Source organism: Cajanus cajan, chromosome 5 (assembly GCF_000230855.2).
Source record: "Cajanus cajan strain Asha chromosome 5, NIPB_CcT2T_4, whole genome shotgun sequence".
Classification (NCBI taxonomy): domain Eukaryota; kingdom Viridiplantae; phylum Streptophyta; class Magnoliopsida; order Fabales; family Fabaceae; genus Cajanus; species Cajanus cajan.
In genome coordinates, this window is record NC_138521.1 from 65,079,826 (window position 1) to 65,102,353 (window position 22,528).

Below are 22,528 nucleotides of genomic sequence, written 5' to 3' on the forward strand. Positions count from 1 at the left end.
TAACTTTTAACACTAACCAAACATATAAAAATTAGTAATTAACTTCATGAAAATAAATTTTAAATTAAGGAATGCAATTGTTTCATTTTTTTTTTGTCAAATATATACTTATATTCTGAGTTTTTTAGCATTCAACCCAACCGCCTATTGAAAATAAATAAATAATATCAATACTCATTTTTTTTTTTTATTTTCTCGATATTTTGTCGTTCTTTATTTTTAAGGGTTTATCTCTGTCTGCTCAGTTGCCTAAGTTTGGCCCCACGCTGTCCACACACATTTAGTTCCCTTCGTATCTTTCTTCAATTAAATGATTTTTTTGACGTCTTTTTCTCTTTGGGGCATTGAATTTTGTGTTCAATTAACCAGGTACTCCTGATATTTTCCTTTTCATGTCTTTATTCATACGTCTTAACTTACTAATTTTATAGGCATAGGCCCATCACATGGTTCACAACGAGGCCCTCCTATTCTTTGTTTTTTGGTTTCCTGTTTGGTTCATGATATATACACCTCCTTTTTTCTATAAGTACACCTCATTTTAAAAAAAATAATAATTAAATTTTTAAAGTATTTTTAATTTTTTATTTTTTATTTTTAATTTTAATTTTACATTCATAATATTTAATTTAGTACTTTTTTTCACACATTTTTCCTCTTTTTTTCAATTTTATATGCACTCCTTACCTTTCTTTCATTCACCTATTTTGATAGCATGTAAAAATTAAAAAAGAAAAAAAATATGTGAAAAAGAAGAAGAAAATAAAAAATTGAAAGTTGAAAATGTAAAATTAGAAAATTAAAAAAAAAACTATATTTTATAATTTTTTTATAAAAAAATTAAGGAGGTGTACTTATTAAAAAAGGAGGTGTATATATCATGACCCTTCCTGTTTTTATTGCGTTAAATCAGTTAATTTATAGGTCCAGCCTCATACGTGGTTCATTACGGGGCCTTTTTTTGGTATTACAGGTATTCTTAAAAAAAACATATAACACTTATTTGGCCCATGTGTGTTGAGAGTCTACTTCTAGAAACAGGGTTGATGTATAAAGATAAAGGTTCATTATATATACACCTCCTTTTTTTTATAACTTTTATAAAAATAATTAAAATTTTAAAATATTTTTAATTTTTTAATTTTGTATTTTGTATTTTTGTATTTTTTTTAAATTTTACATCCACAACATTTAATTCAATATTTTTTTTTACACATCTTCTCTCCTTTTTTCAATTTTTACATGTACCTCCTTACCTTTCTTTCACCCCACCTATTTTGGTAGCATGTGAAAATTAAAAGAAAAAAAAAAGTATGTGAAAAAGAAGAAGAAAATAACAAATTAAAAGTTAAAAGTGTAAAATTAGAAAATTAAAAAAAAACTATAATATTTTATAATTTTTTAAAAAAATAATAAAGGAAGTGTGCTTATAAAAAAAGGAGGTGTATATATCATGAGCCAAAGACAAAATAGTCTCATGGGCTGAAGGAAAGCAAAATTATTTATACTAGTGAGTGTCTGTTTTTGTTTTTATTTTTATTTTTTGAGTAAACATTGAGATGCCATAAGTGGACGTTGGAAAGAAGAGGAAAAAAATATTGAAAAGAAAATGAGTGAGGAATGGTAAGTTAAAAGGAGATAATGAAGATTAAATAAAAAGTTGGAAAAACAAAATCAATCATAATATGTAGCTAAAGGATAAATTAGGTATAAAAAAAAAAGAAGACAAATTGTAAACTAAAATAGTGGTCTTTATTATTGTTATAAATTATAAATTGAGAAAATAAGTGATATATTGATAATCTAAGTTTTACAATATTATTCAATCACAAACTACTATTTATGATAAGTTGGAAAAGGGGTCTTTGTCTCTGGTCTGGTCAAACTGTCTAGTGTCAGAAACAACCCAAAGTTACATGCCACAACATTAACTTCTAAACTCCTGCAAACTAACTAGTGTGTTTTTGTTTTTATGTTCACACAGGGAACTGAATGTGACTGAGCAAAAATACTGGATTGACTCCAAAAGTCACCAACTTACCGTTGTGAAGAAAAAAGATATTAACAATTTTTTTTATATAACTAAAAGATATAACTTCTTATCGGATTAGCCCATTTTTACAAGCATCTAACCCAGTCTTTAAAAGACTAACAACTTCCATAAATTAACAACTTTCTTACAGATTGGTTGAAAACATGTAGTCATTGTATTATTTATCTGTAACTGTTGATATGAAAAGACAATATATATTACAGCCATTAAGGACTTGTTTTCTCTGCTTGGCTATCTGAAACAAGTTGGTTTGCATCACCTTGGCCTAACAACAATGTGCTGTACAAATTAAAACAAGGAAACAACGTTAGTCACGTAAAGAAATGCATGCCAGGACCATGCAGAATAATGCTATTGAAAGAAACAATGTGCAAGTGCTGTACAAATTTTAAGCCTGTACCTTAATTTGTGTCCTATTATATGTATAGGTGACATGTACTCCCCCATCACTAGCTTGTATAACAGCGGGATATGAAAATTCCATTCCCAAGGTATCTTCCAATGTAAGTGCCTCATGCCAGGAATCACCATCATCCTCAGAGAGGGCAAGTTTAAGCACTTCCCTTGAAATGGTATTGTAAGCAAGCAATAGACGGCCATCTCTCAGTTTAACCCCATCAATACCTAATACAACAAGAGGTTTCTTAGATTTGTGGCATAGAACAAACAAGGAAAAATTAGTTAACAACTTGAAAAGTAAAGCAATTCAAGATGATCAACTTTATACTTGTAGTAGTCCAATTAAATACTAGGGCAAGTAACATGAATAGTTTGGAAAATTAACCCGAGTTTGGGTTGGGGAGTTGTGTAGGCTTTGCATGTCCCCAAGTTTTGCCTCCATCAAAGGATTCTGACACATAAACTCTATCAAGGCCGGTAAAGGATCTAAGCAAAACACGCAGTGTCCCTTTTGCTGTCTGGTATGGTACTGGCTGAATCACACCATGAGGCTTATTCTCAATGTAAATTGGGCCATACTTTCTCCATGTCCTTCCAAAATCTGTGGTAACCTGTTACCATGCCACAAGCTATAGAAGTTAACCAGCTAATCAAGATCAATTGCAATGGCATGAGTAATATCAGTTCTATTAGAAACCTCTGCCCATGATCCCCAGGAGTTCCAGCTTTCAACAGAAGATCCACAAAGTAGGTTACCATTTTCCAGCAAGAGAGGCTGAAAAACAGTAATTCAATTCAGTACCAGAAACATAAATTTGTCCTAACTATGAGTTCTAAACCCCAAAGCTAAAGGTACACACAAAATGTTATTTAACGGTTTCTTTCACCTTATTCTTGATAGGTCCTAATATACCAGGAGGAAGTTGTTCTCTTTCTGTCCAGGTAATTCCTTTATCATATGAGCGTTTCATGAATCCACTCCACCTGAAATTAAATAAGCTATTTTTTCTCATTTGTTCCAAATTAACTGGAGCCTCATACATTCTAGTATGGTGACTACCATAACTGATTAAGATAAAAAGCTTGATTCAATACAGAAGGCAAAAACATTTTAATCCAAGAAGGCAGACCTGAAAGGCTGAAACTCTGACATGTCATTTAAAATGAATCTTGAATTGATATCATTATCCTTGAACAATTATTTGCTATAAAACCTAACTTTCAAATAAAGTGATTTCCAGATTTCCTGATTCTCAGTTACAAATTATTATAATTTAAAATAAGCATTTCCCAAAACAAATTGTGCTATGTCTATTGCTGAAAAGATTAACACCAATTTAAAACTAGCCAGATTTTACTACATCAGTGATATTGAGTACCAAAACATGGATCTCATTTAATTGATTGTCACACATTCATATTTGGGAATGTAGATATTCCATAATGTATGGTGCTATCACTAGCTAAACACAACTTTTTAAAAGGGATTCAATATAAGGTATTAGAATGCAACTTTTCTTCTGACTTTCATTGTCGAATAAGACACTTCACAGATTCATAACCATAAAAGCATACAAAACCACTCATGAAAACTAAAAGATCAAGTTGTCATAGTTGGGAATCATATTCCATATGTTATATCTCTAAGTACAATACTTTATGTAGGATGTTGCAGAATAAAGAAACAGGTGGGAAATGTTCTTATAATTGCAATCTTGCATACAATAATGGATATTATAGGTGCAACACGAAGGGCCCAACTTTTGAAATAAATAAACAAATAAATTATTGCATTATGGACATGTTAAATAGCCTAGCCTGTTTAGGAAGAAGTTAATTTCGTGGTGTATAAAGCAATTATTCCCTCTGTTTTTCTTTTCTTCCGAATATGGGGTGATGCAGTGCTAATTGTTTCTCTCCTTCCAATTGTCATGTTACTCTTTAGTAAAAATTAGGCTAAAATTATCCCCAGTTACTTTAATCAAATGAATCTTACCACCGTGTAAAAGGGAATGGCGGAAAATATAAAAGATATACACTCATAGACACAAGCAAAAAGATTGAAAGGTTTGAAGCTTTACTTTTGAACATCTAGGCCTATTTTATAGAATAGCAGTAACTCGTTTGATGGAAGTTTGAACAGTGCAGGGTTCCACATAGGAACATTTGGTTCTTCATCAGCAATTATAGGTGATTTCCATCTTCCATTCTGCCAACCAAATTTGATTCACAAACTATAACGAACTGTCAAAACTTTAGAGCTAAGTAACATTTCCCCCTTCCAGAGTTCCAAAGATTGGAATAGGAAATAATTAATAAAAGGATGATTACTGATTTAAAATCAAATTATTCACAATTCACGTGTCATGATGTCAGCCACTTTGGAAGTTTACGTGCTATCAATGCAACATTTTTTGTGTATTCTGTAAATAAAAAAAAAATGAACAAAATAAAATTATAATTTTCAGTTCTACTGAAAGACGCATTTCCATTGATGACATCGACAATCAAGTAGAACCTCCTACTCGTATTATGTCACTAAATTTGTTTTGCAAGGGAAATCCACAGTTCATATGTATTCTCTAGGTACAGACCGAAAAAAGAAAATTAAACCAGGAAAATTCTGAAAGTAGAATTAGTAAAAAAAACACTAGGTTTAGGTTTCAAATTAGACATTAAAATTACTCCAACTACATAAGTATGCCCAATCTCCTTTGAATAGAAAGATAGAAGGCAATGTAACATTGTATCTACCAATCTGTCTACATATATACAGCTAGATTTATCTATCAAAATTACCTTATAAGTCTGCAACCATATTTTTACATCTGGTGCCCCCTCAGATGAACCACCATAATAGGCAACCAAAAAATGACCCTTCTCAACCTGATGAAGTCAAAATAGATATAATATGTTATAATAGTTGATGAAAAAAACCCAATGTGCATTCAAAAGAAGGAGTATAACAAAAACTATTTTGTAATTTCCGACCTCAACAATGGTAGAAGCATGACAACTGTTGAAGGGAGTTGATCTCGCAGGAAAAGTGAATTCCTCCAGAACAGATCCTTTTATGTAGCCGTTGTTTTTATTGCCACCTGAATTTGTAGAGTTTGACCTGCATAAGTTTGCAACTTGACCTTAGCTTATTACTAGAAGATTGAAGAACTCGCTGTCAGACTTAATTGAGTCTCATTTTAGACCAGAGTATTATAATCTACTACACACACAAACTTATAATGTTCAGCACTAAGGTTTGTGCATATATATGAGAAGAAAGAACAAGCAAAAAGTTAACTGTAGGCTAGAAGCAGATAAGACATAGGGCAGTGGGTAATAAATGTATGAAATAGAAAAATCAAATAATGGTTGTGCGGTATGAAATTGGTAAGGCGCTTACATACCCAGAAAAGGAATAAGCTCGATGAATGATAGTAGAGACTATGAACGCCAAGGTAATGAACAAAGACATGGCTTCACTTCCACTTCCACACTAGCTTGCTCTGCAACACAAACTGTGACGACATGGGAGGGAAATAAGTAAAACTATATAAATATAAATTCCCTAACTCACTAGTCATTTGTACTGTTCAGTTTGGGAGTTGACTCAATATCAGCCCTCAAATTTTTCAAACATCATCGTCTGCCGTTCATTATATTTCATGTTCTCCTGCCACTGTGCTGTCCATTAAAATATTTTCTCCTGCACCCCATAAGCATGTTTGTCTTTATACTATCAAAAAATAAATCGTAATATTTTCCTTGTTATAAATCACATGTTTCTTCCGTAAAAAGTAAAATTGTTCGTATAAGATAAGATTATCATGGATACAAAGTTTTTTTTTCCAAAATATTTAATATATCCCACATTCAAGATTTGATCTCGATATTATTAATTAAGTTGAAACAGTTTTATAAGAGTTCATTCACATACTTCTCAAAAGAAATACGATGGTGAAATGTTTTATTGTAAATAAATCATTAATTTCTAAAGTTTTTGTCTTATCTATAATTTTGCCCTCTCTTGTTAACACATGTTTAAACCACTTAAACAGTAATCATTATTTTTATGTTTATGCCAAATAAAAAATTACTTTCTCCGGTTTTTATTGTCAGACAAAATTCAAAAGAAAATAATAGTCTTTTCTATAAAGCATTTTACAAATTTTATAAACTATTAATCTTATTTTTTTTATCTTTTATTCTTACGAAAGATTGTGTAAAAATATGTATTTCTTATATTAGATAATGAGAAGAGAATTTGATAAATAAAAATTCTCTTTCACACTTCTTAAATTCTTCGATTATTATTTATTAATTTTATTAATATTGATGCATAAAATTTTATATAAAGTATTATCTTTACTTCTTCCATTAAAAATTAATATTACTTTCATTTTCATACTTAATTTAAAATAATTATTTATTTTTTATATAAAAATAAATTTATATTATTTTATATATTAATTATTTTTAAACTAAATATTTTAATTTGATAAAATACATTAACTATAAATTTTTAAAAAAATATATAATCTAATTAATTGACAGAAAGATAAATATTAATTAAAAAAAGAAGAATCATATAAGGTATGCAGATGTGTGAGTATATTAAGAAATAAGAATAATATAATGAGAGTTTTAAAATATATATACATATATATATATATATATATATATAATAAATTTATTATTATCAACTAAACTAATTATTTTTGTTAATTTTAATGAATTAAATAATATATAATAATGGAGGTAATAACAAGTAAAGAATAAAATTAGTCATCATAACTATTTTATAAATTCAATAAAATCAGTTAACACTGTGATTAAGTTAAAAGTTATTTCTTCATATTTCTATCGATGCAAAACTGACAGGATTCAAATGCCGTTTTGGAAAATAATTTCAACTTTCTTTTTCATAAATTTTCAAATGCTAAATTCAATTTTCATATATAAAAAAAATGTTTAACAGTGTTACAGGCTAGGTTCGCTTCTGTTTAAGCTACTATATAATTTTTTTTTTCTCTCCTGTACTTTTTTTACCATTTACCTCAAATTAAACATTCTAAAATTTCATACTAATACTATGGTTATCAAAAAAATATTTTAAAATTTATCCTATTTTTTCACTATTTCTTTTTATCTTATTAAATAAATTTTAAAATAATTCCTTATTATTTTTGGTGTTTCAACAACACGCGTGTTTTACTTTATCTTTTTATTTTCATGGATTTTTCTTTTCTTTGGTGTGCTACATACCAACATTATTTCATTTCTTATATCTAAGTTATAAATATATGAAGAGTTAATCACCTGTACATTGTTACTGTAAAATTTTTTTACACCGACAACCAATCAAATCTTTTAATAGTGTCATGTTATTTGTTTATTTAATCAAATTAAAATAAAAAAAGCACTATTAAAGATCTGATCGGTTGTCAGTATAAAAAAACTTTATACTAGCAGTGCATAGGTGATTAACTCATATCTGAAACTATTTTTTTTAGAGTTAATCACCTATACACTGCCAGTGTAAAAAAAATTTTACACTGACAACTAATTATATCTTTTAATTATGTCATGTCATTGCAAATATATTTATTTTTAAGACATAACATAATTAAAAGATATAATTGGTTGTCTGTCTAAAAAAACTTTACAATGACAGTTAATAGGTGATTAACTCTTTTTTTATTAAATAGTTAAACGTCGTATGTAAAAAACGCATTTGGTGTTTAGATTTTTCTTCATTCACACCCCTTTAAAGATGCCACGCATTTGTATACCATAGCTCAAGTAACACTGCTTGATAAAATCAAATCTTCTCCGACGGATAATAAGATTAAATGTTACGATTTCAGTGCAAAGATATCTGGCAAATTAATACAAAAAGGTTTGATAGACCTTATTTTTTAGTCGACTTGAAATAATGGCTCAACATAAGCTATTCAATAAATCCTAGTTTTCTTTCCTTATTTAAACAAAGAACTGTAAAACAGTTGAAAATAAACCGCACACTTCACACTTCCAAATTTCAACTATTTCCATGACTAAACTCTCTCTTGAAACCTCTCTAGTGTTCAGGGTAAGGCTGGCATATATACTTTTTCTTCCGTTTGAAATATCATAAAAGGAACAGGTGTGAAGTATATACGTTTAGCAAATAGATATAGGACTAAAACCTATCATAAACACTTTTAGTACTTTTTCAAAAGTTAAAACCGGTAGCCTATGGAAAGAAATATCTAACTAGCCCAAATATACAAAATTGGAGATTAGAAGTTTGTAATAAACCAATAATACTCATGGTTTTGGTCCTTGCTCGTGCTTACAACAACTACTGATAAGAGAAAAGGTCATACGATCAGAGACGTACAAGATTGGTTGTTTCTGCCTTTTCGAAATTGAAACACTTACTCCACATCAACTTGGCCGAAGAACGACATGCTGTCAAAATAAAAAAAAGAAGACGGATTAATATTATCTGGAAATGCATGAAATGAATTGCAGAATAATTCAAAAAATGTCAACTATCTCAAATATTAACAACTGAAACCTACAATTTAATAGCAACTACCATATAAAAATTTAAGTTTGTACCTTAATTTGTGTCCTATTATATGTATAGGTGATATGTATTCGCCCATCACTATCCTGGATAACAGCAGGATATGAGAATTCCATTCCCAGTGTATCCTCCAATGTGAGAGCCTCCCACCAGGAATCACCATCATCCTGAGAGAGTGCCACTTTAAGCACGCCCCTTGATATAGTATTATATGCAACCAATAACCGGCCATCCCTAAGCTTAACCCCATCAATACCTAGAAAACAAATACACAAAATAGATAAGTAGCAAAAATGAAAAGGGCTACTCAGGGTGCAGTAAAAAACTTCAAAACTGAAGTAATCCATGATCAACTTAGTTCTTACTTCTTACAGTTCAGTTTAAATATTTTCATAATTATGCAGCAAAACTTTTGCAAGCAATATAGTTTGCAAAATTTACCTGAATTTGGGTTAGGGAGCTGAGTAGGTTTTGCATAACCCCAAGTCTTGCCACCGTCAGATGATTCTGACATACAAATTCTACCAATGCCATCAAAGGATCGTAGTAAAACACGTAGTTTCCCATTTGCAGTATGATAAGGTACTGGTTGAATCACACTCAGAGGTTCATTTTCAATGTAAATTGGGCCATGCTTGCTCCATGACCTGCCAAAATCTGTTGTTACCTATTGCACACAATAAGTAATAAATGTCAGCAAGCTAACATTTCTAAGCATCCCTGAAACAAACCACTCAACTAGGATGAGTTCACTTCAAACCTCCACCCAAGCACCCCAGGAGTTCCAACTTTCAACAGATGATCCACAAAGCAAATTACCATTTTTTAGCAAAATGGGCTGAGAAATAGCAATCAAAATTCAAAACTAGTTAAAAACAAATTTAATGCATCTATAAATTCTAAACCTCTTTATAAAATAGAATGAAATAGACTCTGTTGTACCTTATTCTTTATTGGCCCTAATATACCAGGAGGAAGCTGTTCTCTTCCTGTCCAAGTTATGCCTTTATCATATGAGCGTTTCATGAATCCACTCCACCTGAAATAAATAGACCCATTCTGCTCATATAAAAAGGGAGATAAATAATAAACTTAAAATTACCTAAGTCCTTGGGCGAGGGAGGTGACCTATTGTGCTCATTCAAACATTTCAGCACTGCAACTTACAACGGGGTTATGAATTGCGAATACATCTTTTCAATATATTATTTTTCATGAAAATATTTCCATATGAATTTATAAAATAAAAAAATTCTTTACCACATAGAGATTTTATCTATAAATATGAACTTTCATGTGGAAACTCTTCTGTCTCTAGTATTCTATGAATATACCCGAATCCTAATAGAAACTAAATTTACCGTGGATTAATTGAGAGAATACTCAGAGAACAATGCTCTGATTACAAGGCTAATATGCGGAAAGTATAGCATCTGAGAATGAATGCAAATATAACAGAGAAGAAAAACTTCTCTGCCCTGCCGCAACACCACCAAAAGTACCCAAGAATGACTCCCTCCTCTCCCATTTCCGATTTCCTCCCTTATATTCTACAGCAATTAACTCTACCACCATACTTCCCACACGTATTGCCACATCTACAAGTTTGTTATAGCATCTCATTCTTGCTCTTAGCCATATAGAAATGCCTAACAATATCATTCTAACAACCCAGTTACTTGGATTTAACTAAGGAGAAGCAGTAACATGTATGAAATGCTGATGATGTTCTAAACAACATAGTTTTGTCTGGATCAAAAGCCAGTACCATCGATGAATTTCCCTCAGGGTGATAAAATGCTCTCGTTATATCATAAGACTTGCTAAACTGATTAATAATCAGAAATAAGTACGTTTTTATGTAGTTGGAAGTTGGAACAGTTATCATGGAAAATCCCAAATAAGCATTTAGGTCTATTGATGCCTGGCAGAATAGTAAAATTGGATAGAAATTTTTCATAATTGTATGCCGAAGAGGACAGGATAAACCTAGCTGTATCAACAACAACAACCATTTATGAAAGCATTGCAGCAATGGAAGTCTGTACAAGAGAAAAATAGATGTAAGAGGACAAAAAGTTATAAACCTTACTTCTGAACTTCTTGGCCTATCTTGTAAAACAGAAGTAACTCCTCTGATGGAAGTTTGAATAGTACCGGGTTCCACATAGGAACATTTGGTTCTTCATCAGCAATTACAGGTGTTTTCCATCGTCCATCCTATCCACCAAATTGCATTCAGAAAGTTAGTGCAGCATTCAAAATTTTAGAGCTCAGTACATCACTCCTACAGACGTGGAAGGTATAAAGACAGTTTATGGCAAACAGATAGAAATCCAAATTGGTTGCCACTTGCCACTTTCTTGAGGCACATTTGTTGAACTACTTAATAGCAACCCCACATTACAACATGCTCTTGTACGAATTGATTCAGCTGCACTGTACAGTGAAAAATATTTCAATAGTTGACCAGCCTAATAAAACCTTAACTCCCAATGCTTGCCGAGACTTTGTCAGCCAAAGCAGTCAGCTAGTCACACAAAATGTAAAACATGGAAAGAAAGAAAGAAAGGAAATCCCGGCAATAGAATATACCAAAACCCAATTTCCCAAATCAGACATAAAAATTAGTATAATTGTATATTTGTATTAAAATGCGCAGTTTCCTATGAATTGAAGACTTGAGGGTACCGCATATACATTTACCTTGTAAGTCTGCAACCATATTTTGACATCAGGTGCCCCCTCGAATGTGCCCCCAAAATAGGCAACCAGAAAGTGATCCTTATCAACCTGCAGAAATCAAACAACAGGGAGAATTGAGTTCATTTGACAAAGCTTTTTATGGTATTGGGCAAAGATTTTTTGCACTCCATGACCTCAACAATGGTAGAAGCATGACAACTCTTGAATGGAGCTGATCCTGCTTGATAAGTGAACTCCTCCAACTCCATTAGTGGTCCCTCTACTGGACAATTGCTCGCCATGCCTAAAGGCTGAACTTGCGAGGTTGCTGTGGTTTTTACTTTTGCACTTCTCGAAACAATCATCTGCAAAATTTATCTTCAAGTCATAGCTTGTTTTAGCAGTGGAAAATCGAATTGCGAAAATTGACATAGGAGATGAAAAAGAAGATTGGTATAGAAATGTGTGGATATGCAGTCATTTATGCTTAACAGGGTGTCCAGTGAATTTGCAATGCGAAATAATAGAAAGCAAAGCAAAAAGAGTATGAATGTATCTAACACGCTGAATTCGCGACAGCGCTTGCCCCATTCAGGCAGATCCCATGAAGTAGGTAGCCAGTTCAAGACACAGAAAACGCCAACACTAAAGTTGACCGCCCAAACTACTGCTAATTTTTATGTTGGATTTATAAAAAAAAAATTAGATTAACACAAGAAACGATTTCAATTAACATAAATAATGAAGATGGTTGTCACGATAGTGAGTAGAGTTCACATAAAGTTTAAAATACGAAACTATTTTTTTTTTAAATTAGGTGAAAAAGTAACTCAAATCAAAATTATCTGAAAGTATTTCAATTACAATTTAGTATTTTAAAACGAAAAATAAAAAACTTACTCACCTTTTATAAAACTAAAAATTGCAAGAACAAAATCATAGATTAAATATTATAAGAGACTTAAAAATAAAAATAAAATATTGAATAAAACACACACTCTCTAAGATGTATTAAAAATAAAATAGCAATAAATATAATAACATTTTGTTTATATATATTTTACACTATTTTATTTTCTAAATTAACTATTTCCAATACTTTAGCCGGTGAAATATTAAGATAAATATTTATTATGTATATACATAAAATTTATAAGAAATTATATATAAATAATACTATATATTTCAATTTATAAATCATATTAATTTAAATTTTTTATACACATAAATATTTTTAACATATAAATTATATTTTATATTTATGAAAATAATTTATATTGTGAAACAACATTATTTAAATTTAATTTAAAAATATAAATTAAAATAGATTTAAGAAAAATCTAAAATGAGACCTAGTAAGAAGTAATTGGTGAACGTCCAGGAAGAGAAGGGCGAGTATAAATAAGGATGAAAAAATGGGTCATTGAAACACAAGTGAAGTGATGCGCGGTAACATTTCAGAAGCAAAATGGTTGACAGTGAGCATAACGTTAACACTCACTGCCATTTCCGTCTCTGGTAGGTTAGGTTCATGCTATTTCAATTCCCATTTCCATAACTCACCATGCTCACATCTCTCTCACACTGAAATCACCAGCCTACGTATTAAAGAGAAAATGGAACGATCTGAACTCCAAGATCCAGGAGCTAGAGGCATCTCTCAAGTCGTGCCTCGACAAATGCGCCTCCGAGAGGCAAGGCCGAATTAGGGTTCAACAGGTTTCACATCTTCTTCTTCTTCCAACCGAGTCATTTAAGCATTCATAATTTTCTGCCTCACTCGAGCATTTGCGCGCAGGCCTTGAGGGAGAAAGTAACTCAGTCGCAACCTAAATCGGAAAGCCTAAACCTCACTTGTTATCCCATGACTCCTATTGGTATCGTCCACTCGTGCTTCTCCACCAGGAACGGGACGCCGAGGCAACCGTTACTCGTGCCGCTCGCTAGGGCGTGTTTGGTTTTTAACACAACTCGCGTTCCGCCGGCGTCTTTGGAGGGTTTAGCGGAATATTCTCATTGCTGGATTCTCTATGTGTTTCATCTAAACACGGATCTCGAGAAGCTCTGGAAGCATCCGTCGAAATCAGGGTTCAAGGCCAAGGTGTGTGTGCGCCTCTGGTTTCAATTAATAATTAGACAATGTTTGGATTTTTTTTTCGTAAGCATTTATAGAAGAAAAAAATAATAAGAAGTTTAAGTGAATTGAGTTTAAGGTCTCTTTGGATAAGTTTCTCTATAAGTATTTTCATTAGAGGAAAAGTAAGAAGAAAAATTGCAATAAGTCTCTCATAAGTTAAAATTAGCTTTTCTATGAATTAAAAATAAGATTTAGAAGAAGCTAATTGGAGAGAGCTTCTGCAAATTAGTTTATGTATAAGCTCATTTTAGCTAATTAGCTTATGGAGAAACTTATTTTATTTTTTCATTCTATTTTTCTCTCTTGAAGATGTTTCTTTCTAGAGAAGTTTATCCAAACAAATCCTTATTCCTAATCTAAAATCAACTTATGTATTTTAGATTTTGGACAAGTTGGACAAGAAGCCATCTAAAGCGTGTAAGTTGATATTAGCTTATTTGATAAGATCAATTCGCTTTAGCTTGTGAGTACTTTACTCCTTGTAGAGAAATTTATTCAAAAATGGTCTTAAGTTAATGTTGGCATAGCTACGTGGTGTTAACTTTTATTTGTTAGAAGTCTTTTCATACGGATCAGTGGATGGATAGGTGAGGGTCCCGAGACTCAAAGGTGGAAGAAAGGGAGTGTTTGCCACTCGAACCCCACATCGTCCATGCCCCATTGGACTCACAGTTGCGAAGGTAAGGAAGCATTGGCCCTGTGGCTCATAAATGACATTTCTCTTGATTGATATCATTACAGTTTACTACATATCGTTGAATTTTGGAAACCAGCAAACCTGTGTCTCAGAAAATATAATTGTATCTTTTATTATCCATAGATTGCTATGTAATTTCTCAACTCTTAGCATTACTGAATTATTGCTAGCATGTGACGAAGTTTGGGATTTCAGATCCATGTTGCAAAGATAGATTGGATTTAAGTCATGAAAGAAGTGATTTAGTGTGTTTGAATTAATAATTTTAGTTTTAACATTTATGATGGTTATTACTTATTGCGTTAGTTGAACTCAGCCCCTCCCCCCTAGATGGTTTCAGTGTGGCTTATTGTCAATGTCAATAAATTATCCAATACTTTTTTTATTTTTTGAAAATGCATTTGCTAAGTATATCCAACAGAAAATTATTATGTTTTGAAGCAGTTCAACATCAAACAACAATGATTTGTGTAATCATGTGTCTGTCACATGTCATTTTGCTTAAAAGTGGATAGAAAAAGTATGAATCAGTTACAAAACAAAGGAACAGGAGATCATGGAAAGGTGGCACATTGAAATTGGGCCACACTGCTGGTAGGAAATTGAATTTCACTCTTGTTATTAAGCAATTAGGAAAGTTTTAGTTTCTTTAGTGGTTACTTGTTGTGCACCCAAAGTAAAGGGTATAATATGTTTTCATGGTAATACTTGAAAAGAAACAGTATTTTGTATCACAGCTATGCAGAGTCTCATTAATTTTATTTTTGTTAGTGTGTTGTCTGTGGTTCCTTTTCCAACCAATCCCTATATTTTCAACTTTTTGTCTTCAAATATACAAAAATAAAATGATGGACCAAGTTTTGTGACTTTCACTTGACCTAACTGTGTACTATAGGTAGAGGCTGTACAGGGAAATATGATTTTGCTCTCTGGTGTGGATCTGGTTGATGGAACTGTAAGTCTCCTTTGTCAATCCCTGCTTTTTATGCTAACTTTACTGGAATTATGTGCCACTTGTGTTAGTTGTTTAACTATGAAATCCATGCTTTTATGTGAATGCATAATCATGTTGCTTTTGAATCTCATCAACAGCCAGTGCTTGATGTCAAGCCTTACCTACCATATTGTGACAGCATCCGAGAAGCTACAGTGCCAAATTGGTTGATGGTAATGCTCCATTGTCCTTTACCATATTTTTTTTTTTTGGTATTAAAAAGTTTAGGTGAGTTGGGCTCTGGGGGCTCACCAAGGTTAAGACAGGCTTCAAGGCTCTATGAGTGCTTTAAGAATTAAGAGGTATTTACAAATCATCCATCAACAAGAACTTCGCATCGGCAAGAATCAAACCCATGTCCTTTTGGAATATGGCTTGTTCCTTACCAACTGAATCAACTTTTGTTGCTTATATCTTTTGCTGCTTATATTGATTTAGTTTTTTTAATTAATCTATATTAGATTTTATCCATTTGATTCTTCAATGACTATAAGTAACTTTAAGCAATTGGTAGCTGGATATCAAATTTAATCTTCCCATGTTGAAAAAATGAAATCATCATTACCTTTTAGTAGTCACTGAAACTCTTGTACTCTTCTATTCGGATTCTTTGGAAGGTTTATATTATGGTCCACATTTAGAGTCAGCAATGAAATGTATTTAATATATATATTTACGTCTCTTTGTATAATTTTAATAAATTATCTCATTTAAGAAAATAATTTGTATTTCTTCAGGAGGATAACTTGCTTTCTGTAGCTTCTATTAGCTTTACGGAGGACTTCACTTCAGCACTTGAAAACTGTTGGATAATGGCGGTGAGTTCTTAAATATTAGTGGTTCTCTTTTTAATGTGACCCATTTGGTACGTAAGTGAAGCAAGACCTTAACTGTTTTATTTGGAGAACTCAGTTAATGGTAAGGATTACATTCAAAAGAAATGGTAAACTAAGTGACTCAATTGGAAAAATTAGAAAATCAGGAACTGAAAAGTCTGAAATGACCTAGCTTGAATTATAAGGGATAAACTTAATTAAGCCTTGATTAATTATTTGTTTGAAATTATTGTTGTTAACCAGAATGGATGCACCCCATCAGTCCTCACTGTATAATTTAACCTTTCATGTTTTCAACTTTCTTTCATGGTACATATGTTAAATTAAAGGTGCATGATTCTGATTATCATACTTCTCTTATGTCTTGGGTTTTTGATTAATTTTACTATTTTTAACCTTAATTATTCATTGCTGATTTTACTTGCTTATATTTCAATTTTATATATTTGAAAATAGTTTTAGCTTTTTAATTAGCCTTATAAGTTTTTTAAGGCTTTAAAAGTACCATATACAATTTGTGATATTTTCTCGTCCAAAATTATCTCCAAGCTTTTTTCTTGTGAACTCCAAGTATGCCACAATTTGTCTTCTTTTTTTTTTTTTTCTAACTTAAACTGTAAAAAGAGGGCGAGCCATGGTGCACGGTAAGGTTGCTAACTTGTGATCTAGAAGTCATAGGTTCAAACCCTAGAACCAAACTCTCCACTTGCATCCTCCCTGAACCCCAATTGGTGGGACTTGGGAGCTTCTTGCACTTGATCACCCTTTTTACCTTATATTACAATGAGTTAAAGTCCCTGGACCCTAGTTGGAATAGTTGGTTAAAGGGAGGAAAGCCCCTTAATTGTTCGTCTCCTGCTCTCTATTGCTGCGAATCGAGATTGGCCTCTGTTCCAATTAGATGTTCAAAATGCCTTCCTGAACGGGGACCTAAAGGAATAAGTTTACATGAGTCCTCCACCCGGTTGTGTAAAGGGGGGGGAGAACAAGAGAGGTCAACTGGAGTGGAAGAAGCCCAAGGTAAGGGAGGCGATATGGAGGTGAAATGTCTTCCCTAAGCTCTAGTAGGAATAGCAGACTCAAGAAAAAGCAGCTCCTGGGAAAGCGTTGACGAAGAAATTTCTATAGCTATAGTTAGGCTGATTCAGAGTAGGTTTTGCCTATTCAAACACAAGCTTCAAGTGAACTCATGGGACTTCCAAAAGCAAAGGGTGCGGTGTAGGTTTCTTCTCTCCCTCGTGCACATAAGCTTGACTTTATATAAAATGATATCAAAATGATTTGAACCTCTTTCAGGTTCAGTTCTAGAGGTAGTTCCCTTTCGTGCCTTTTGGCTATGAATTACAGCTTTCAAAAAGCAGAAATCTCGTAGTAAGGAAGTTTCAGGTCAACATCCCTCTCCCCGGAATGAAAGTTGCTCTTAGGATTCTTTACGGTACTGAGAGGACTGCTCCTAGGGCAGGAAGTAAGGCATCTGATTCAAAGGTTGGAAGTCCAATCAATGGTTGACCAGACTCATATGAGAGTTCCTCGACGACCTAGAAGACTGAATTAGCAGTAAAGGAGGTAAGGCAGTCAACAGACTTAGAAGGATCAGAGGTTAAAGGGAAGATGTTCTACTATGCCGTGGGGGATGAGATGAGGAAGAAAGAATTAGGCGCAATGGTATCTAATAAGTTTTAACTATACCTTACCTACTATTGGATTTGAACCAATGACTCCCGCCGTATGAAAGCAATACTCTAACCACTGAGTTAAGTAGGTCATTTATCACCGCCCCCAAAAAAGGATGGTACCCAATTATCAGATCAATTGATTATAAATAAAATATTACTTATAAGCAATACCAACGCAATATCCATTCAAGGGATTCGATCGTGTAATATTCATCTTGACAAGAAATTATCTACATACTATGATAAAATATGTATCATAAGCACAAGGGCTATAGCTCAGTTAGGTAGAGCACCTCGTTTACACAAGCGCCAATGTTTTTTTTTTTTCAGAGGAGTCCATCTTGTAATCAAAAGATTTTCTCTTATAGTAATAAATCGATGTCTTACTCCATTTTTTAAGCAACAAAACAAGAGAACAATAGCCTGACAAAACAAAGGGTTTAGCCATAAAACAGAATCCATCATTGATTTGAGATATTGATAAGGTGAATACCCATTTCTCGTCAATGCTAGGCATAAAGGAAGAGGAAGACCAAAAACATCTCAGTAAAATTATTAAAAATGATTCAGATCTAATTGGACTCTCTGAAGATATGGTTCTTGACAAAACACAGTGATGTCATTTTATCTAAGATCTATGTAGTTGAAACCAACCAGTGCGAAAAGGCATTGGTTATTGGTTTATATTGCTATTGCATAATGTGTATGTTACTGATTACATATTTTTCTTTTCTAGTCACAATTTTCAAACTTCTCGTTCTTTGCTTTAATACAATTCACGTGGGTGATGATTCTCCCTTACTGCTTCAGGAAAAGAAGTCACTTTATGCATCATCAGGTGAGTTCCAATCTTTGATAAAGCAGGTTCTTTCATGGGATATTCGGTCATTGAGTCAACGAAACCGGCCACATGATACTCTACTTAAGAGAGAAAACGATGAAATATTAGGTAATACTTCTGATGTAGATGAGCACCAAGATGAAACAACTTTAGTCCTTGAAAGACAGCAGAATGATTTAAATTCCAATGAAATAATTTATCACTTGATTTTGGAGGGACTTGATGTCTCTTACAGCATTGATCATGACGGTAATGTCATTGTAGAAAAGATATCAACTTTTGCTGTTCAGGACAGTAAGCCTAATTTCTGTAATTACTTGACATGGAAAGACAAGCTGCAGTGATTTCTATTACTGTACCCAATTGCCAAGACATTGGTTTTAATTTTCTTTTTTGCAAAAAAATGTTTTTGCTCTTTTAGAAGTAATTCTATTTAAGAACTGTAAGCTTTGAAGTTGTTTGGTATCTTGTATGTTTTTATTTTTAGTTCATGTTTTCCTTATAATTATAAAAATTATTTTGTTTTTGTTACTTTTTTATTTTTGAAAATTTTGTGAAGAAATACGCTACATCCCTTAAGTTCTTGCTACGTGCTAGTTTAGGCTTGACAGTATCCTTTTGTTTATAATAAGCGAATATGGGATGCCGTTTTATTTGCTCGTAGGTATGGAAGTATCACAGTTAAATTAGCAATAATTTGTACGGTGCTTGACTCTGCTTGGAAAATGAAGATAAGGGTATATTTGGGGAAAAAATCGTAAATGCTCAGGGCAAAAGAAAATTAATTTGTTCTATAATTATATTTAGAAAAGGATAAAAGTAGTAGGAGCCTATGTTCAAAACATAAAAAGAAAAGCTTGTGCAAAATTAAGATATATAGTAAACTGAGCAAACAAATCATAACACATAATGATGAATAATAGCCTTTTTTTTCTTTGTCAATTATTGCCATCATAAAATTGCATCATTCATTCGATTATGAATAAGTGTGTTTGCTGATAGATTCATATTTAGTGTAAAATTACATCAAAAGCAACACAAAAATAACTATTTAATTATGTTGGGATCTACATTAAACCGTGTTTAATGTGTTTCCAAACAAATTATTATAACCAATCTCATTTTCTTCTAAACTACACAACCCTTAACTCAAGACGACAAATTTTCACTAATTATGAACTTATTATGTATACATTTTCTCTATTATAAAATAATTAAAATTTTAAATTATCCATTTAATTTATTCTTTTGCACAAATTTTTTTTATTTAACATTTTTCTAAAAAATACTCTATTGATTATTGAGAGAAATTATATGAAAATTATAAAATTTGGTGAGTTTTACTTCCCATAGCTTTTACTAAAATTTAAACTAAAAAAAAAATCTATTGTTAAAACTCTTATTAAAGAACAACACATTATCTATAAAAAAAATTGGGAAAAAAAATCAATACATTATTACGTTTTTGGCAACCGTGGGAATCACAAATCAAAAGTAAGAGCATCAGGTGCTTGCTTCAACAATTAATACTATTCCATGACAAATGTGATTTGCTCTTTTATGAATCATTACTGTTAATGCCTTTATAAGTTCCTTTCGAAAGAACAAGGAGCATCGGAGTTATCCTAAGCTATTTGAATTGATGTGACCACTCAAGAATCTCGTACCAACTTTATGAGGTACAATTTATTTATTTTTTAATTATTTCATTGGTGCGAAATATTTATAAACTGTTAGAGGGTAATTATCATTACATAATTTGTCTAACCACTTTTTCTAAGATCTCTTCTAATCACATTTCTTCATTCATGAGATTTGAACACAATCCTGCTTAAAGAAATTGAGTTTAATTCTATTCGGTCTAATAATTTTTTGATATAATAATATAATATAGGGGATATTATTTAGAATTTTACTGAGATTAATAATTTCTATTCATTTTTAAAACAGGAAGTAAAAAACATTTTAATCATAGTTTTATTGAGAATTTTTTAAATTTTATGATGAGATATTGAAATATAATGGACAAAACACATTTAATATGATGATAACAAAAGAAAATTTGAAGAGAAACCAGGCCCAGGTCAAGGCAATAATTTTGGGCTTGAAAATGACCTCAATAGGATAAAAAAAAATATGCCTATGATATATACACTTCATTTATATATATTTTTATAAGTACACTTCATTTTTTTTCATAAGTACACTTCTTTTTAATTTTTTTTTTTAAAGGTGGACTGCTAAAAAAAGAAGATATATATATCATGATTCACGAGCCTAGAAAATAATTTCACACTTAAAGGTAATAAGCTAAAAAAATTATTCCATATAAAAATTTATGATCTTACTTCTTTTTTTTTACACTAAAGTATTGATATGAGTATTTTTTTAAATTTATTTTTTTATCAAACTCAAAAATTTAAATTTAAGATGTTAAGACTTGAGTATCAAATTACAGTACCAATTGAAGCGATCAAATTTCATTTAAATTATGGTAATTGGAAAAATGGATCCTAAACCCTTCATCTTCATCTAGACTTGCCCCCACATATCCGATGCCATTTATATGTTAATGATTATGGTAATTGAAAAAAGGTTTAAATAAAAAGTGGGTTCCACCACTATTCCAAATTCTAGAAGCTTACAAAAAGTAAACCAAAGCAAGCCGCGCAAAGGACACGTGCCTTCATATTTTGGTATCTAGTATGTCAATAAATTTCTAGAAACAATGAACAGAAGATTCCTTTTTTTTTATATTTTTTTAAGACAACTTTTTTTTATATAAATCAACACTATATATTAATTATTAAACAAGAACATTTGCTTATACGTGGATATTTTTAGAGATTTTTTTAATGAGTTTGTAAAAACAAAGTTTTTATTTAATTTAATTTTTATTTATTATAATTATTTTTTACTTAAATATTAATATTATAAAATAAATTAATAATAAACAAGAATAAATTTATTGTTATAATACAAATTATTTATTATAAATCTAAAATATAATTTATATATTTAAAAATATTTATATATATTAATTTTAAAAATAATTTATATATTAAAAATAATATTTATAGATATAATTTATTATAAATTAATTATATATAATAAATATGTATGTGTATTGTAGAAGTTAAAATACTAATTATAATTATTTCTAAATCACTATTTTTATATAGTTTTTATTATCTCTTTTCTTCTTTATAATTTCAATCCTCAAATCTTTGTACTCTTTATGTAATTACTTAATTGTTTTTTCATTTTTTAAAATAAAACACAAAATTTCTCTTTGTCTCTGGTTATTATAATAAAATATCTCATGTGACATACATTTTTTATTAGACTTTTTTCATTATTTTTATTAAAAAAAACAAGTTTAAATTTGAAACGTTGATCCATTTATTTATTTATTTTTCACGAGGAAATGTTTTTTATTTTACAGTTTGAATTTTAAATTTTGATTAACTTAACTGAGTTTTAAACATAATACAGTATTTTGTCCCCGTCCTCCTTATAGGGTCTATTACTCTTTCTTTTTTTGCCAGGTAAAAATGATTTTGATAAAATCAAATTTCATATAAAAGAATTTTAAACAAATAAATCTAACTGAGATGTGCGCATAAATATGTGTTTCGA

At 31.1% G+C, this 22,528-nt stretch overlaps 3 protein-coding genes across 5 annotated transcripts; 1 reads left to right on the top strand and 2 right to left on the bottom strand.

The window, feature by feature from the left end:
- Positions 1–2,129: 2,129 nt before the first annotated feature.
- On the bottom strand, positions 2,130–6,123 carry LOC109811893 (BNR/Asp-box repeat family protein). 3 transcript variants are annotated; one of them, XM_029274096.2, is made up of 10 exons: positions 6,027–6,123; positions 5,857–5,955; positions 5,444–5,570; positions 5,252–5,338; positions 4,534–4,661; positions 3,340–3,436; positions 3,150–3,227; positions 2,838–3,063; positions 2,454–2,677; positions 2,130–2,332 (listed from the first exon to the last, which is right to left on the bottom strand). In XM_029274096.2, exons 2-10 carry the CDS (start codon positions 5,922–5,924, stop codon positions 2,309–2,311), a joined length of 1,059 nt encoding a protein of 352 aa, XP_029129929.2. In that variant the 5' UTR covers positions 5,925–5,955; positions 6,027–6,123; the 3' UTR covers positions 2,130–2,308. The 3 variants fall into 3 exon arrangements, with proteins under 3 accessions (XP_029129929.2, XP_020231333.2, XP_082931808.1); XM_020375744.3 differs by lacking the exon at positions 6,027–6,123 and having other exon boundaries at positions 5,857–6,006; XM_083075682.1 differs by lacking the exon at positions 6,027–6,123 and having other exon boundaries at positions 5,853–5,989.
- Positions 6,124–8,625: 2,502 nt separating this feature from the next.
- Positions 8,626–12,426, bottom strand: LOC109811868 (uncharacterized). Its single transcript, XM_020375708.2, has 9 exons — positions 12,270–12,426; positions 11,903–12,073; positions 11,730–11,816; positions 11,116–11,243; positions 9,966–10,062; positions 9,784–9,861; positions 9,465–9,690; positions 9,056–9,279; positions 8,626–8,902 (listed from the first exon to the last, which is right to left on the bottom strand). The coding sequence occupies exons 1-9, from the start codon at positions 12,297–12,299 to the stop codon at positions 8,879–8,881; spliced, it is 1,065 nt and encodes a 354-aa protein (XP_020231297.2). The 5' UTR covers positions 12,300–12,426; the 3' UTR covers positions 8,626–8,878.
- Positions 12,427–13,068: 642 nt separating this feature from the next.
- On the top strand, positions 13,069–19,346 carry LOC109811887 (tRNA-thr(GGU) m(6)t(6)A37 methyltransferase). The gene is made up of 8 exons (XM_020375737.3): positions 13,069–13,226; positions 13,306–13,427; positions 13,507–13,809; positions 14,433–14,525; positions 15,438–15,497; positions 15,635–15,709; positions 16,274–16,354; positions 18,859–19,346. Exons 1-8 carry the CDS (start codon positions 13,151–13,153, stop codon positions 19,231–19,233), a joined length of 1,185 nt encoding a protein of 394 aa, XP_020231326.1. The 5' UTR covers positions 13,069–13,150; the 3' UTR covers positions 19,234–19,346.
- The last annotated feature ends 3,182 nt before the right edge of the window (positions 19,347–22,528 follow it).

Coding starts and splice junctions, on each gene's coding strand:
- LOC109811887 (XM_020375737.3), top strand. CDS start 13,151: ATGCGCGGTAACATTTCAGAAGCAAAATGGTTGACAGTGAGCATAACG. Junction 13,810..14,432: donor AATCAGGGTTCAAGGCCAAG/GTGTGTGTGCGC, acceptor GTGGATGGATAG/GTGAGGGTCCCGAGACTCAA. Junction 16,355..18,858: donor AAAACTGTTGGATAATGGCG/GTGAGTTCTTAA, acceptor TTACTGCTTCAG/GAAAAGAAGTCACTTTATGC.
- LOC109811893 (XM_029274096.2), bottom strand. CDS start 5,924: ATGTCTTTGTTCATTACCTTGGCGTTCATAGTCTCTACTATCATTCAT. Junction 5,571..5,856: donor CGAGCTTATTCCTTTTCTGG/GTATGTAAGCGC, acceptor AAACTTATGCAG/GTCAAACTCTACAAATTCAG. Junction 4,662..5,251: donor TATGGTTGCAGACTTATAAG/GTAATTTTGATA, acceptor TTTGGTTGGCAG/AATGGAAGATGGAAATCACC.
- LOC109811868 (XM_020375708.2), bottom strand. CDS start 12,299: ATGGGGCAAGCGCTGTCGCGAATTCAGCGT. Junction 9,691..9,783: donor CCTGGGGTGCTTGGGTGGAG/GTTTGAAGTGAA, acceptor TGTGTGCAATAG/GTAACAACAGATTTTGGCAG. Junction 8,903..9,055: donor ATAATAGGACACAAATTAAG/GTACAAACTTAA, acceptor TTATTTTGACAG/CATGTCGTTCTTCGGCCAAG.